Raw genomic sequence first — 12490 nt, forward strand, 5'->3', positions numbered from 1 at the left:
ATGATGTCAGCATGCACTGGGGTCCCGTTCATTACATATGCATGAGCGGGACCAGCGCAGCGCTCCCTCCACCTCCCCGCCTGCCCAGTCTCCTCGGGGAGGCTGCTTCTGCTGCCTGTGTCCCGGATAGCCCTATTTCTCCTCCCTGCTGCTGTGTGCAGCATGCGGCCTCCATCTCCCTGCCTTCCGCCACACAGGATTCGCTGCACATAGTGAAAAATATCATTAAATACTACCCAATGACTTACAGTTTAATACATTACAGGGTAAATAAACATAGTGCAACAGCAGACAACACTGACATAAGTATGAATCCCACATGCAAACTCATTCCTATAGGGTGTGCATACGCATCACGGCATCAATAAGCCAGGCTACATCTGTACATGTAAAGGCTTCTACAGTTTCTTACTAAACCATTTAGAACAGGTGTGGTGAAAGACCGCAGAACGGTTGGGGCAGTACGGATGATGTAATGGTGATAGCATTACTGCCTCACACTGGGGTCATGGGTTCAGTTCCCACCATGGCCTTAAATATGTGTACTTTGTAGATCATCCCCATGCTTGCATGGGTTTCCTCCAAAAATACATTGGTATGTTAACTGGTTCCTGAAAAAAACTGGGGCAGGGACTGATGTTAATGGGCAAATATTCTCTGTAAAGTGCTGCGGTATACAAATAAATATTAATAAATAATAAGATGCGCAGCTAACTCGTCAGTAAGGTAAGCTTACAAGGCACTTAGCAAAGCCCTATTCATTATGTGCTGATGGCTTTTGGGCCCCTTACACATCACTATCCCAGGTCCAACCGGCTCCAACCCTGGTCCATCGCTTTCACACTAAACCCGGGTCGCCGATTATACAAAGAGCAACCCGGGTTTATTCCTTTTTATAATCGATGAACGGTCCGTTGCTTGATCTAGGTCGTTACATCAGCAACCCGGGTACGACCCGGGTTATATTGGCAATGTGAAAGGGGAAAAAGTAGCTATAATTAGCACGGGGTTGCATGGAAACTATCTATCAGATCAGGGGGCTTTTCTATTGTATGATATCCAAAAAAAAAAAAAACTCAGCCATCTTAAAAACCTAGGTAATCAGGATAGGAACCCCCAATGATAATGCCATGGTCCAAAAGGCAGTGATGTGCAAGATCCTTCCTTTTCCCTTTAAAGTAGATCTTATACTGGGAGTACATGATAAGGATGCTAGGCACACATATACTGTAGCTGGTATACATAGCAAATATGGACAAGGGTTGATATTCAACTTTACATCTCTAGACAGGTCGTGCAGTCTGTAACTGCATTAGGGTCAGCAGCAAGAAACCAGGCAAGCGCCGGTCTACAATATATTAATCACTTTATTAAGAGCTGTCATATACAGCACCTTTATCTGCCCACAAACACGAGGAGTACTACACATGAAGTGAGGTCGTTCCATCTTCAAGCTGCACAGCTGGGTACAGAGCCATGCTGCAAATTGTTAATATGTAAAAATAAGACCTACACAACAACATTAAAAGAAACGCAAAAAGCAAGAAAGAGTCAAATCGACAAAGAGAGCCATTTCCATCAGCGTACGTCTGGTTCTAGATTACAATGTAAATTCCTTTCTCGTCTCAGTAAGTAGGAAAAAACAATTTTGCACTCATCCAACAAATTTAGACTCTGACTCCTAATCCACCCCCACCTCATATTCATTTTGGATATAATAAAGTACTCAGCTATTTTATAGCGGAGCCATTTGGACAAACAAAAATCTATTTTACATTAGTATTTCTCAATGAAATGAATCTATTCTCCATGGCATGCTGCTCAGCTTATTCAAACACGATGCGAATGAACACCGCCGCCGATATTAGAACAAAATCACACTGGAAATTAACACTGCAAAGTGTAATAAACACATAAATATATAAAACCCCATAAATTTCACTAATAACCATAGTAATCATGTAGCAATCTGCTCTGCAACCTTTCCTAGTTCTTATCAAAAATAAAATATTCAACGCGCTACGACGCAAAAGATCATCGTAGCTTATTAAATGCTCAGCATCGCATAAAACCGATTTGAACTAAAACAAAATGAGTCGCTGGTAACGCGAGAGCAAAAAACATTGTTTTTTAAAATCGGGCCGTTAATTTCTATCCCGTGGTGTCAATATTAGCGCTTCTTTTTGCCCAAGGATGGTGGGAATAAAATAAATAAATAAATCACTCTGGCGAAACTAGCAATGAGCTCATCAAATTCAAATGCAGCCTTCCATTTATGTATTTTTTATATTAAAGCCATAAACATGGTTCATTTGTCTTCCGGCAGTTGCCACGTGTTTCTGTGCGGTTGCTATGAACTTGAGCCATTAGCCGCGCTCCAAGGTAAACTACAGGAGCCGTCAACAAAAGTGACACTCAATCTAAGGAGTTTATATTTCCCCCAGATTATCTATAGTGGTTGACAAGCCGGTAATGAAAAAAATCACGCTAAGCAAATGGATCTTCTAATAACAATAAATTCTCTGTAAAAATATGAGGGGTACAGAATGCTTCCTTGCATCTATTTTGTCATGAATTCTAATTAACATTGGGAGTGTGAGGGGGGGGGAGCATGGAGTGCTGGGTCATCACAAGAAGTGCGTCGGGGGGGGGGGATGATTGATAATGTGCAGCAGAGACTCCCTTCTCTTAAATTAATGACCCTCCTACCTGCCCTAATCATAGTGCCCAAATGATATTCCCCTTCTTATTTCAATTTTCTAGAGACATGGAAGATGAAGAGGATCAGCCATTAATCTTCTAATAGCAGTATAATAGATCTATCACAATGAAACATCTGCACAAACACTCATTTTTCTGTAACATTGAGGCTCACACTGCCCTTAAATCAATAACTTATGAAAACAGCAGTTTACCCAAGTCCAGCCCAGCAGACGAGACAACTCGCCAGACGCTCGGAGTGCAGCCTTCAGCTACACTCAGGAAAAAGGTTCCGTCTATGGCCAGAATCGATATTAAAAGTCAGATCATCATATGCCCAAAAAACTGGGATTTTAATCACCCCAAAAAATGATGGTGGTTGATTATGGTTGAAAATGGAAACTGATGATGGTAAATCAGTGGACATTTCCAATTGGCTGATTTTATCCAAGCCACTCCCATGTATGCTAATACTACAGTAATGTTATTGTAAAGCGCAACAGAATATGCTGAGCTATATAAGAAACTATAAATAATAATAATGATAATGTGGCAGCAGATTGATCTGCATTGTTAGCAAACGGTCTTCACTATTAAACAAGGTTCCCATTTGATATTTTTAAAAGATAACTTAATAAAAATTATAATTTTGTGTTTGCTTTGTTCTAGATCTTACGGTGACATGGCGAATGCGACTTTACTATTTATTATGAACACAGCACCGTATAGTGTATGAATTGCCTGATGAGTTCTTTGCACAGTCACTATGGAGCCACATCTATAGGTGTAAAGCTTGGTGCATGTACTACTGTTCTCTCATGCAGCAAAGCAAGAGCATATAAAATGCTTTTCTCCTTCTAACACAGGGCTGGGCAACACCGGCCCTCCAGATGTTAATGAACTACACATCCCAGGATGCTTTGCATTAGTTTTGCTATGTGGCCATGCTGAAACTGATGCAAGACATCCTGGGATGTGTAGTTCATTAACATCTGGAGGGCCGGTGTTGCCCAGCCCTGTTCTAATATCTAGGCACATACAGAATGCCACCCTCGCCAAGCCACATCTTGCTCATCAACAATTCAAGTAATATGCACATTTTACCAGGGCCCATTTTGCCTTCAAGAATTCAAGAGAGAATTAAATTAGTAGCATTAATTTACTGCGGGACAATTCAATTACCCACGACTGCAATCCCAAAAATATATCTCTGATAAATCGCATGGGTGAAAGCTGCCGCAAAAATGGGGATGAAAACTCCCATGACTGAATGTAATTTTTGTCTAAATCTACAATTGTCCCATTATTTGTTCCTAGTGAATGGACAAACTTTATGCTACTAGACTTTGCAGCTGTTAAATGCATGTTAATACTATAAAACGCAGTGTGGATAAGATGGTACACAACCACTGCTAAGATATTGAACATCCTTCAGTGAAGTAGTAGACGTGTTATTGCCAGACCAGAAGGGTCTTGAACAAAGACGGTACTGTGTGGTTATATGTGACACAGACCCAGCTACAGGTCCCTGGCTGCAATGGTAAATCATGTACACAGGTCAACAAAAAAATGTAAAATAGCAATTACCGGGTAGAACTGCTTCATCCGGTAATTTTGCAGTGAAAACGGGGGTCCGGCGCTGCAGTCCCCGGCATTTAAACATAAAAAGTATCACAGACGCAATCTAGTTAAATAATTGCAAGAAGAATGCAGTGGCATCTGATTAAACATTTTCTGAATCAGGAGAAATATTGTGAATGTAAATGGATTTCACTGCAGAACACTTCATATACTGAACAATACACATGAATAAAAACCATTGCAGTGCTCCCATAAACCAGAAAAACAGCAGTTTGAACAAACTGGTTAAACTACACGGATTTAATCAATTTGAACGACCATCTTTGTCTGTTCTCCAGTGTTTGGGAGAAAATGGGCAACTGTCATTTGCACCATACATTACCAGATTTTAAATTACAAAGACTGGACATCTGTGAATTATGTTAATTTTTCAATATAGGGGTATCCAATTGCACAAGATGAGTGGTTTTCAAACGCGATCCTCAGGACCCCACACAGTTCACGTTTTCCAGGTCACCCAACAGCTGCACTTACTGACTGACACATTTTAAAAGGTTCACATTCCTTGAGGAGACCTGCAAAACATGCACTGTGTGGGGTCCTGAGGACCGACTTTGAGAACCTGTGCACAGGATCATTGGAGTGCACATAATTGCTTAGTTGGGGGCTGTACTAATAGTATCACTGGGTGATCTGTATTGCAAATTATTATTTTTTCTTTATACAGGAGATCTATTTGGGTACCCCATACAAAAAATATTGGGGAAACCTCCTGATGTTTCATCACACCTAATTGGATACCCCCTATATATTACATCACTCCAATACAACATATAGCTTTGTTTAGTTTAAATTCATGTATATTTAAACGTTTCTCAATGTAACCAGGGCTCCAGAGATTTTCACTTCTACATGAATAAACCCAAAAGGTGTTTTCACCGCTTTGCACTGAAATTGGGAAGGAAACTTGTGTTTCAAAAGGATAGTTATCCAACACATAGTTAAGGTCCATACACATGTATCTATAGCGGTGCAGTGAAAATCACTGGACTGAAAACCGTTACATATACGCTAAGCAATTTTCCCCCTGGCCAGCGATTGTCACAGGGGGAGAATGGTTTCAGTTCAAAATCACCCAGTGTGGATGGGCCTTAAGAGTAACAGGCTCTAAATGCAACTAAACTAGACGGACCCAATCTTTGCGTTATATTGCCATACTACCTATGAATATACTGCCCCTATGGAGGAATGAGAGTGCTCTTAGAACCCTCCAGTACCAGCTTTCCCTTTAGTGGGCAGGAAAAAGCAAGACCTTACTCCGTTACACTCACTGCACCCCCAAAGACAGTGCTGGTAGTGACTTGTCCCCACATATCCTCCTACCAAATGAAACTTGTTGGCTGTGCGAGTTACGGAATACACAGTTTACGGAACCCACAGGGTCCCATGAAAAAGTTGCATGTAGCCACATTGAGAGGGCAGTAGGCAGTTTGTCAGTGTAAAGGTGCCCACAGACGCATCAATTATCGAATGCGTTTTGTACTTTTTAAGTACAAAACGCATCTTATGTATAATTATCGGGTGGTGTTTATGGGCTTGTGCGCGTTCCCGGGAGCTCGATATTGTATGTCTAAAAAAGTACGTGCTGCACGTACCTTTTAGACTACATCTGTAAATTAACATTACAAACATGGGTTCATCACATCGCATGCATCCAAGTGCACATCGCATCGCAAGCTGGAAGAAAAATTGTATAGAACCATTGTACAGTCAAAAACGCATAGCACAGTAAAATTGATGCGTCTGTGGGCACCTTTAGTGGTACACACAGAGATGATGGATTGAGACAAGTTCATAGATTTGCATATACAATGAGGGGTCAACCCAATTACCCACAAATTCATGGCGGCACAAGTGCGGTAGTATGCTGCACTTAAGAGTACTGCCAGGCTTGACCCAATAGGGCTGAATACAAAAATCCCTCTGTGGTGAGATCAGACCGCAAGGGGGCGAATTGTGGCATGGTACTACAACAGCAACCTGGGAGTAAATTTACTAAGACGGTAGTTCTATTGAAGATAGGATGTTGCTATGGGTAACCAATCAGATTCTATTATCTTCTAGAAGGTGCTAAATAAATATAAGTAGAATAACATCCCGTCTTCAACAGAACTCCCATCTTAGTAGGTTTACCCCCTTGGAGGAAAAAAAATGTGTGATGAAATGAGGCTGCAAAAATAAATAGTAGCTGAAGGTTTTGTAGGCATATAGATTGTAAGCTTGCGAGCAGGGCCCTCTTACCTTTACCTGTCTGTAATTACCCAGTTTGTTGTATCACTCTCTCCTACAGAAAAGCATAACAGAATATGCTGCGCTATATAAGAAACTGTTCATAGGTAGCTTTGTAAATCGGACTAAGGCCCAAGCCTATAATAACAGTTTGCACTTGAAATTCCATTACTTGTTTTAGTCCTTAAAGCGGAAACAATTTATATAGTGCATTACATCCTGCTGGACAATACACGAGTCAACTTACTGTGCTTTTGTCTTTCAGAAGTTTCTCTATGACCTCTATGAGCAAGTCCTTTTGTTCCGGATCAAGGCTAGAAAAATATAAGATTATAATTACTGCCGGAGGGAAAGTACAAAGAATTAGTTCATAGATTGATTATGAAGCTTGCCACGTCACGGCATTTTCAAAATAGAAATCCGACATTACTGATCAAATACATTTAATACTAAATTATAAAAATGGAACCTGTAAAGTCATCTAGGACTTTCTTACTGATTATTGCACCAATGTTTGCCATGTTCCAGGGAGGGTGTAATGATCACCAATAGCCACAAGACGGCAATAGGAGAAAGCAAAACTAAGTCTCCATATTAAACTCAGGTGTCCCTTCTATTAGGGAGGGTACTTATGTATTATCTGGGCGCCCGATTTTTTCATCCCATCGCATGCAATATAGTGGCATACAATTCATACGATGCGATTTTTTTATTGTAAAGACCCGATTTTTTATTGTATAGTCACCCATGGGTGATTTCAGACCCCCAGTATCCAACTACGCATGGAGTTGATTTTATATAGCCGAAAGCGTGGGGACGCGGATTACTTTACATGTATTCTGCGTCCCCTCGCCATGCTTCGGGCTCAGTGGCTCGCTGCGCTCACCACACTATATAAAATCAACTCCATGCCTAGTTGGATAGTGGGGGTATGAAATCACCCATGGGTGACTATACAATTAAAAATCGGGTCTTTACAATAAAAAAATCGCATCGCATGAATTGTATGCCACTATATTGCATGCGATGTGATGCGATGCAAAAAATCGGGCACCCAGATATTACATAAGTACCTTAGGGAGATTTGAGGCCACAATGGGAAACACTTGGAGGATTTGGGGGCACAGTGGCATTCAGGGATACACATAGGGGCATTTATACTTGGAAGGATTCAGTGGTTCAACACACTTAGGGTTAATCAGCGGTATGAATGGAGACACTTAGAGGCACACTGGAATACATTTATAGTTCGGTTAAGTTACACATAGGGGGATTCGGTGATACATTAGTATACAATTAAGGGGGGACTCTACAAATCCGGTCCTCAAGTACCCCCTAACAGTTCAGGTTTTCCAAGTCACCCAGCCGGTGTTGCACTGTGTATCACCAACTGTCACATTTTAAAAACCCACAGGGGCCTGGAAAACTGAACTGTTGGGGGTACTTGAGACCAGGGTTGGGTACCACTGAATTAGGGGAATACACCGTTGGTTATGGGGAACCAAGTGTTTTCTTGCAGTGAATCAGAGGTATCCTTTTATAAAATTCTGAAAACTCATGGGTGCACTTCGTTGGATTTTTTACCTCAGCATTCCATTAGCCAATGTGAAATAACATAACCTCTGACTAGTTTCCCCAAACCGAATAGCTTATATCCTGCACGGTCACTAGTGATAAGCTTAAATTGTCATAGACATTTATTTCCCAAAAGTTCAGCTGTGTTTGTAGCTTAACCCTATGTGGCACATGTAATATAAGTGTTCATCCCATCTCTGCCCTTCAGGAGGCAGCGCTACACAGACTAGTATTTGTACTCAATGGCTTCTTCCAAGGGAAGGACATAAAAGCTCTGACCTTCCAACTGAGTGATGCACAAGAGTCCCCGGGATATTATGTAATTAATTTACTAGAAAAATAACGCCTTCTTCTCTCTGAGAAGACTGCCCACACCAAGGACGCTTGGTAGTTCATGTGAAGACAAGTTCTTATAGAATCACACAGTGGTGTATTACAGGCACCTTACCTATACAGCTTCTGGATAGCATGTGCTGCTGTCTTCCGCACATAGGGAGATAAATCTGCGGAGGATTCTTTTATAGCCAACATCATTATGGGAACAATAATTGGCACACGGATACTGGATAACACTCTCAGGGCACTTGCACGAATCAGCTGGTTAGGATCCTGACATGGGAGGGAAAAGAAAAAACCTTACTACAAAAAGACCAAAACATTTTGGAGACCGCATATTTTTTCCTCTTGGAATGGTATTGTGCTATTAAGTAAAAGGTGTATACTGGGGGCTATTCAACATGCGGACCCCCAAGCTGCTGTGGAACTACACATCTCAGAATGCAATTCCGCAATTGTACCATGCCCTAACAGCAAAAGTGACAGGGCATGATGGGACGTGTAGTTCGACACGAATTGAAAGGCAGCATGTTGAATAGCCCTGCTGTGCACACTACTAATTCCCCCATTGACACACTTAAAGAATCTCCAGATCGTACTGAAAACTAACTAGGACTGGAGAAAGGCAGCACATACTTATTCGGTTATCTGCTGCTGTCCATGATTTCAGAGGGTTCCATGCTGACTTTTTAACTACAAGCAATAATAACCATAGAAATCCGACATCCTGGTTTCAAGTGGACAGTGTCATGACCTTGACAGAAAAAAGCTTGTGCCAGCTGTGAAATCTCACATTACATCAGGCAAAGTTTTGTATGGTCTCCCATATAGCAATAATTAATTGTAGCCTTTGCCTATGCACAAGGACACAGGGGCTCAACTAATATTAAAAAAAAAAATTAGAGGGGCATTCAATCATGGATTCGGGACGACTCCAAATATAAACAAACTACAGTAGCTACAAGAGGGGATGCTACGCACCCCACCAAACTGTGCCCCATCTCCACAAGAAGACTGGCAATATGGGGCTCCAGGGAGGAGGAGCTAAGTTGTAAAGCTACAGTGTGGTTTAAGTGCTAGCTCCAGTCCCAACCTACAATCCCACCAATCCAGTGTCCCCCAGCCTTGCTGCAAGCAAAATTAAAATCATACAGAATAAATGACAAACAGCAAGCAACCTTGTATGGAGGCGGGACGTGGTAAGACAATCAGGGAATGGGACAGTTTGAGCCAAGCTTCGTTGCCCCTGTACTGGGAATAACCATAATAATTTAAAAAATAAAAACATTGCTGGCGGATTTTACCATCGCCCATCTACGACAAATCATCAATGGTTGCCAACCATTGACGGACATCGCCAAACACAGACAGCTGTGCAACATTTGCAAAAGTTGCATGTTACAAGGTATCAGTCATCTTAGATACATTTCCACCCCAGCTTACCAATTGTGTTTTCTTCCTGTTTTTTATTTTATTCTGTGAACCTGTAAGGCTTACCTTTAAACCATTACTTGTGTGATGCGATGGAGTTTTTTTTTTTTTTTGCTGGGGTGGTTTGGGATAGCCCTCCCCCCTCAATGTGAACCCAAGACTGCTAGAGAGGTGACCTGGACATTGGTGGTCAAGACCATATCTTTAGCCAAATGTATGCTAAACAATCTCTAATGGTGTGCACACACGGTACAATTCTGCATACAATTTTGACTATATAGTCAAAATCGTATCGGGATGCATGCAGATCGCACAGGGTTTTTACCTTGCGATCCCGATGCGCGCTCCTGGGACAGCACAAATCGAAACGCAGATCTGCACTAGTCAAAATCGCATGCATGTCGGGTGGCTTGCCTTGCGTTTCGATATGATCGCATCGGGATCAAAAAACAAGCCTAATCGACCGTGTTTACACACCATTACATGATATTTTATTGTAATATATACAGTATTGTCATTCTGAGTAGTAATAATTGCAAAGTGTGCCTGCATCTATTTGTGTGTATTACCTTTAAACCACGCTGAAACGTAGCGATGGATAATAGCGCCAAGTCTTGTTGTTCCTCTGCGTATCGTACCAGGTAAACATACACCAGCTTTTTTATCTAGAAAAGATGGAAATAATATGAAATTAGATGGAGCGTAGAAAAAAAAAATCACGAAGGAGCAGAAAACTTGTTTCTCACGCAGAGATCTGTGCGGGGGAAGAAAAAAAGAATGTTGATTTGTTGAATGGTTTAAAGAAGGAAAAACAGCTACATCTAATACTAAGAGGGGTTTGTATCTTAATGCTCTGTGTTCAACGTGTCAACACAGTACACTTCCAAACTTTCGGCTTAACGAAATAAAATTATATACTCTCATTCTCCAGAGAGGCACTTTTATGGCTGCTGGGGCAAAAGACATAACAATATTAAATCACAGAAGGTTGCAAAATACAACACTTGTCCTTGTTCTGCTTTAGATTGGAGCAAATCAATACTGACCACAAGAGGCCTGTGCGCTGAACGGTAGCAGGTTGCTGAGAAAGGCTCCTTTCCTTGAAACCACTCTGTGCCAAGATAAGGGAGCGCTTAAAGATGCGTGACTACACCGCTCTCTCCGCACTTACTGCCATTCAATGTTACCACATGCCCGGCTGTGAAACTAATCACAACAGGGCCGCATTAGTCTTGGGGAACACAGGAAGGTCTGTTTAATTAGTTTATCAATGCTAGAACATCAAACTTCATGACATATTGACTAAACCTTTGATTTTGGTCTCTACCTCCAGCACGGTACAGGGTCACACACCGTATCCTTTGTCATCTGCGAACATCTGTTACACATCCCAACAAAGACCGAGGCAGCTTGGGCTTGCAAAAAAGAAATTCACAGGGCGGCATTTTGTAAACAGCATTCAAATCATTAAGGACATGGAATGTGCTAGACTGGTTTATGCTACAGTTTTACTTTTAATGTCTGTTATTGTTTATCGGAGGGAGAGGAAGACAAATTCTGAAAATTTCGTGCAAATATAAAGTGTACGGTCATAGAGTAAAATTGAGGCCTTGATCACCGAGAGTAGAGCTCAGTCACAGACAAGAATTGCCCAATAGGGCAGATATTACTGTTCTATAGCACATGCCGTGCCGAGAACCATTATTATTGATCATTGGGTAGGTCTTACATGTGGTCAGAGGAAGATTACTATTTGTCTGAGCTTACGGCCAACTTCCAAAAGGCCGCACTGTAATCCAGAAGCAAACACGGAAGATTCAGTTAGAATATTAAATGGCCCGGTCTTATCCAAACACCTATTTCCGTAGACAAAATCGGAACATTAATCTATTGTTCGGATCTCAGTTCATACAACAAGATATTCCTACAGTATATGTGGCCAGCATAATCCACTGTGCTGTAATGTCATTGCTGATACAAAGCTATGTAAAGCCTAGGTTATGCAGAAAGCATGTGTGTACAAGCCAATTTGCTCACATTAGTTTTGTGATTATTAGCAAAAATGAGAGTTATGGTAGACCTACCTTAGGTTAACTCTGCCTCCAGGTCTGCCTCCTGCTATTGGCTGGCTAACAAACTGATGAGCCAGGCATGCAGGCGGGGTTATATGGGAGAAGAGCTGTGCATGCTGGGAAACCTGAAAGCTTTGCTGATTGGTGCCACAGTCCTCTGAACCGCCTACAACCCCAATGTCACCCTGTTGGTACCATAAACCTCGAAGAAAGAGAGTTAACCTAAGGTAGGTCTACCATAACTCATTTTTTTCTTCGGGTTCCATGGTCCCACAGGGTGACATGGGGATGTCCAAAAGCAGCACTCAAGGGAGGGTACCCGTCTGAGGTGTCAGAAGGACCAGACGACCAAAGGAAGCATACTGGGAGGCGAACGTATCAAATGCATAGAACTGTGTAAAGGTATGAACAGATGACCACATTGCAGTCTTGCACAGTTGTTCAGCGGATGCCCCGTGGCGTGCCGCCCATCATGCACCTACCGATCTGGTAGAATGTGCATTTAT

At 41.8% G+C, this 12490-nt stretch overlaps 1 protein-coding gene across 3 annotated transcripts in view; it reads right to left on the reverse strand.

Moving 5' to 3' along the window:
* The window catches only part of AP3B1 (adaptor related protein complex 3 subunit beta 1), a 224582-nt gene that overhangs the window by 167982 nt on the left and 44110 nt on the right, over positions 1 to 12490 (reverse strand). For all 3 annotated transcript variants that reach the window (XM_083152189.1, XM_083152198.1, XM_083152207.1), the window contains exons 4-6: positions 10482 to 10577; positions 8594 to 8754; positions 6818 to 6884 (exon numbers count right to left, since the gene is read on the reverse strand). In XM_083152189.1, the coding sequence (XP_083008315.1) occupies positions 6818 to 6884; positions 8594 to 8754; positions 10482 to 10577 (324 nt within the window). The remainder of the gene's footprint in view (positions 1 to 6817; positions 6885 to 8593; positions 8755 to 10481; positions 10578 to 12490) is intronic.

This window comes from Crinia signifera, chromosome 1 (assembly GCF_055691185.1).
Source record: "Crinia signifera chromosome 1, ASM5569118v1, whole genome shotgun sequence".
NCBI classification, from domain to species: domain Eukaryota; kingdom Metazoa; phylum Chordata; class Amphibia; order Anura; family Myobatrachidae; genus Crinia; species Crinia signifera.